The sequence below is a fragment of the Poecilia latipinna genome, unplaced genomic scaffold (genome assembly GCF_001443285.1).
Source record: "Poecilia latipinna isolate Pla-1442-1.1 unplaced genomic scaffold, P_latipinna-1.0 Scaffold2880, whole genome shotgun sequence".
NCBI lineage: Eukaryota > Metazoa > Chordata > Actinopteri > Cyprinodontiformes > Poeciliidae > Poecilia > Poecilia latipinna.
The window spans coordinates 34,439-39,568 of record NW_015115496.1 but is presented as its reverse complement, the minus strand read 5'-3'; the positions used below and the strand labels follow the sequence as shown (position 1 = coordinate 39,568).

Sequence of the window (5,130 nt, the reverse complement as noted above, 5' to 3'; positions counted from 1 at the left end):
CCTGTTTCAGAGTTTTGCGCGATGTGCGTCGTTTTTTTTTTTTTTAACCCCCTATGGTGCAGGGCGGTCTGGAAGCGTATCGATGATAACAGGTAGGCTGATATAAGCCTTTAAAAACAACGAAAACAATTTCGGTATTCTGATTATTGACATTTAAAAGTGCTGTGGCTGTTCCATCACACTCGTTTCATACCGGACCACTTACAGCTCCGGTGTTAACGCTATAAAATGAACGCTCTCTATCGTGGTGTCACCATGGAGGGATTTCTTTATTTCTTTATTTAAATGGGTTCATTTTTCAGAGGGATACAAAGTGAGGGTATCGTGATTTTAGTAATTACATGTTTATAAGAGCGATTTTCTGTTGTCCTTCCATGGAAGCGGGCAACTTTCAAACTGAAATAAAACACTTTTTAATATAAGTTGCTGCTTTGACATGATCACAGAACTGCCAAAAAAAGATGTACAAAAATCCTCAATAAAACATAAAACATTTGAAAATCAGACACCAGACAAAGTGAATCACAGCACTGTCATCAGCCAGTGTAACGTTGAATTGACGCTTTGAAGCTACCAGGAGCGCGGAGCTGCGCCAAGAAGCGACAAACACTGAAGAGAAGAAGAGCTGCCATCGATACAGTTGCAGCATGTTTTAAAGTTACTCAATACAGTTTTAGCAAGTTGCTCAAAGTCTAAACTGGTTTTGTGGTGCATATAAGGTGTAAAGTTTACCTTCTAGCAAACACCCCCCAAAGGAATTCCAGCGCCCCCCTTTTGTAAAAATTTCCGCCACTGCCCCCTGCTGTCCTCTGAATGCCCCCCAGGGGGCGGTACCGCCCAGTTGAGAAACACTAGTGTAGGCCATGCTTCTAAATATTGAATTAACATGAACAGACGCCTAGTTTGGATCAGCTCTTGTCTCTTCACTGTGGAAGATGTACAGTGCAGGCAATGTCCTATAAGCTTCTTAGTGTTGAACTGGCACATTACATACATCACGGGCAAACATTAAAAAATTTTAAAACCTCAACAGAGGCCATGCCTCCAGAAAAAAATCATTCGTCAACAGCAGAAAGCCCAAATTCCTCTGGACAAAGCAAAGTGTACAATAAGAGGTTTTTACCAAGATAAAGTTTTACTGACTAGGAAACCATGTTAATTGATTTTTTTGGAAGGAAGTTTTACCAACCCCGTAGTTTGTGCCTTTGTTCCTACCTTTCATCTCCACCACATCAACAGGAACTTGTTTCTCCCTCATTCTGAAAATTTCAAAGTTGGTAACAACGCCCTGTAACGTGAAGACAGATTTAGATTTTTTTCAGCTTATTTTTAATCAAAACAGGAGGTGCCTCCTTTTTAGGTACCTGTGTTCCTTTGGGAGTCCTGTCCACTTTCACACACAGGTAATCACCATTCCTCTGCCAGTGCAGCTTGCAGTCCACGACGTTGAACAGATTACGGACACGGATCTCCTGCCGGGAAGGCAACTGCATCAGAGTCACTCTTGCAGGGATGTCCTTGTCCTCAGGTACCCAGAATGCAATGATGTTGTCACCAGGAGACCAAGAAAAGTCCCTGCAGAAACACACACACTCTCAATACATGTCAAAAAACTGCACCAGCACCAAATAGTTGAAATAGAGAGAAAGCTTACTTGATTCCACTGATCTTGAGACTTTTCTTGTCCAACAAGCCCATTGACTAAAACAATTAAAAAAACATCCTTTAGGATCACATCTAAAAATATTTTAAAAATAAAACCCCTTATTTTGAGATTTCCTACTGGAGTTTCGTAGATGCTCAGTGTGTCGGTAGTCATCCTTGCAAAGAACTTCCCATCATGGCTCCATCTGAAAGCAGAAATCTACAGTTAGCCCAACTGTTCCTGCTGAAATGATGGCAGTCAGATAAGTGCTGCTCTGACTTGAATATGGGCCAGTGGGCTGAGCTCTCGCAGTGGAAGCCTCTCTTCTTCTGTCCTGTCAAGATGTCCCAGATGATGATGGCCTGTGGATCCTCCTTAGTATCCATCAACGGACTGAAGGTCACTACGTACCTGACAGGCAGCAATACACACAAAGTAAAGGTTAAGAATCATGTTTCATGTAATCATGTTTACAGTGAAGAATCTCACATACCTGCTCGACCCAGACACACAGGTCTACAAAGATTTACTGAAATGAGTCTTTAAAGGTGTGGTTCCACAATCCTACTAAAAACCTTCATTACCTAGAATCCCTTGCTTAATCTCCCACGCCTCAACATGCTGTTCATAGAAGTGATATCTGCTGATGCTGTGCAAGTTGATCCTCCTCAATTTTGCAATCCAAGAATATTTCTGCCAAATGGCAGAAATAAATATGATGTTTCTGATAAGTTATTAATCTGTTAACTTTAGGGCTGTTGTAAATGAATATTTTAGTAATCGAGTATTCTAACGAGTATTCTAAGAATTCTCGATTTTTCTAATCGAGTAATCGGATAAGAAAAATGTGAAAATAAAATATTGGTAAATCTAACAGCAGTGTTACTATTGGACATCAACATCAGTCCAATTTTCATATTTGAGGTTCCTGAACAATTACTTTTATGTAGTTTAAAAAATTAACCTGTCAAAATAGTAGCTCACTTTCTAAGTTAACCTGAAGAAAAGTTATAGAAAAATCTGTAATTATATTCAATTTAATAATAAAGAGGCGGGCACACAGACACAAAATGTCTATACTCCAGCTTTTAGTTTATGTATTCATTTTCAATCAATTTAATAGATGTACTTTCACCTTGTCCAGCCATCTATGGTTTTTGTGTCCATGTTGGCAATGGGATTTGACTCCGTTTGTCACACACAGAAACTCATCTACCAGCTATGTACCGCCACGATGCGCTCCGCCTCCCATTTGTGCGGACCGGGATGAAATGAAATCTATGTTGCGGTTTGTCCATAAAACTACACTTATGTTAAACATAAACTACAAGAACAGCCGCCCACAGTATTCAGTCTATCTGCTCACCTGTATAAATACACCTGCAGCACACTTCGCCGCCACCAACCAGCAACTCTGATGCCTGTGCAGCTCATCTCTTTTCCTCACACTGCGCAAGCGCACGGCAACAAATCCTAAGCAATGGAACTATAACGCTCTGAGAGTGAATGGGGACGTTTGCATGTTGTGGTGGAAAATGACCTCAGCAATGAGGCACGTCAAAATGCATCTACACAATGAATCTAATATGACATTTAAAAAACGAGCACTTGGTGGATTTTGGCTACATCGAGGCTCACTGCAGGACAAAAGGACATCCGGAGCGGCCAGGCAGCAGGTAAAGCAAAGCACAACTACTAACACTCACCCGGAAGAGCATGACTCTCAGAAAGCTAAGATAATAACCCAAAATATAATTTAAGTCTTTGAGACAGCTGTGTAAGATGCTGGTTCTGCTCCCCCTGTTGGACAGCCGCTACGCACTACTGGGATGTAATATTTCACACACGTGGCACCGTTCAAGCTCCACCAGGCCGTGAACTCACACCGAACGTCTGCTTAAAACTGCAGCATCTAACTTAAACTAAGTCTTTACATAAGTATTAAAACTTTCACTGTCCTAAGATAAGAGAGATAATCTCTGAAAAAAATAATCGATCTCCTCTGCCTCCTTCCTGTGTTCTGCAGAATTACTCAGCTCAGTCAGAAAAAGCCAATCAGAACCAGCATTAATCAGCTAGCCAAGTTCTCAGGAAGTTTTGATTCAGTGACTCAGGATTGTTTATTTTGATGCAACCTGCATTTGACTTTAAATGAATGGTTGTTTTTTCCCTTGACTTTATTTGATATAGGAAGTGTTGAGATTCATTTGACACATGCATAATTTATGGTACTGAGAGCCTTACTGTTAAATGTTATTTTACTTATTGCAGGATTCTCCATTGTCCTTTTGACATAATAGCTGCTGTATTGTGCCTGCATATATTTTCCATGTTTTATGTCAAAGTTAGGTGAACTTATTACCAGATTTTTTTATTTTATTTTACCAGATCACATAGTAGCAATTATGCCTACAGCAATAAATTAACAGCCAGTGCATGTGATCGGCAATGATTGGTGATCGGCAGTGACCGACCCTAATGGGTGATCGTTATTGGAATCAGCAGCAAAAAACCTGATTGGAGCATCCCTGTCCCAGACCGAACCTGAAAACTGGATGTTATGCTACTAACACTTAGCTTTCGTTAACAATTCATAGGCGGAAGTGAGAGAGCTGAGCAACACAAATAACGACCCGGCCGAAACATAATTTACCGAAGCTTTGAGGCAGATTAACTTCCCCCCAGGAATTTTAATAATCGAGGTACTTGAATCATTCGAGGAATCACCACAGCCCTAGCTAACTTACAGTTGCACAGTGAGAATAACTGATGAGAATTACAATGTTTAAGCTTTAGAGTGGGTTAAAGAATGGTGAAATAAGACCAGCTACCATTTATTTCACAATAATTTACAGAAGTCTCATCATTTAAGTACTATTTGCACTATTATTGGACGATTTTAATAATGTAATGCAAGTGCTGATCATAGCTAATTTGACATTAAGGGTAAAGCTTCAGGTTGCTAACACTCTGGGTAACAATGTTAAGAGACACGCCTTTAAAAGTAACTGATACAAACCCAGGGTTCGATTATTTCTAATTAACCTTTACTTAAAAGAAGAAAAGGATTATTAAAACTCTTACAATACAATTTTAAATAAAACCCACAAAATATCTAACATAAACAGATTGAAAGCACTGATCAAAAACTTTTGTAATGACTTACTGAAAGTAGACAGTGGGATGAAGGTATGAAGCTTCAGCTAATTTTAAACTCTTTCCCATTGTCCAGGTGAGCAAATGTGAACACCAAAAGGCTGTGATGAAAAAGTTACTCGAGTGTAAACTGTGGCAATTACTGGAAATTTTAAGATGCCTGCAAAGATGAAAAGAATGTTTGCTAATTCTGTTTTTACAGAATTAGCAAACTGTCACTCACTGTGTGAAAGCAGAGTGAGTGACAGTTTGCTGAAAAGACAGACTGCAGTGTGTCAGAGGCGTCGGGTTAGTCAAGAATGTTTCTGAAGGCATAGGATGGTTAAAAC

At 39.8% G+C, this 5,130-nt stretch overlaps 1 protein-coding gene across 1 annotated transcript in view; it reads right to left on the bottom strand.

Moving 5' to 3' along the window:
- eif3ba (eukaryotic translation initiation factor 3, subunit Ba) overlaps window positions 1-5,130 on the bottom strand; it is a 35,430-nt gene that overhangs the window by 22,540 nt on the left and 7,760 nt on the right. Inside the window, exons 7-11 of the mRNA XM_015021850.1 lie at window positions 1,925-2,056; window positions 1,784-1,850; window positions 1,655-1,701; window positions 1,365-1,575; window positions 1,216-1,288 (exon numbers count right to left, since the gene is read on the bottom strand). Coding sequence (XP_014877336.1) covers window positions 1,216-1,288; window positions 1,365-1,575; window positions 1,655-1,701; window positions 1,784-1,850; window positions 1,925-2,056 — 530 coding nt within the window. The remainder of the gene's footprint in view (window positions 1-1,215; window positions 1,289-1,364; window positions 1,576-1,654; window positions 1,702-1,783; window positions 1,851-1,924; window positions 2,057-5,130) is intronic.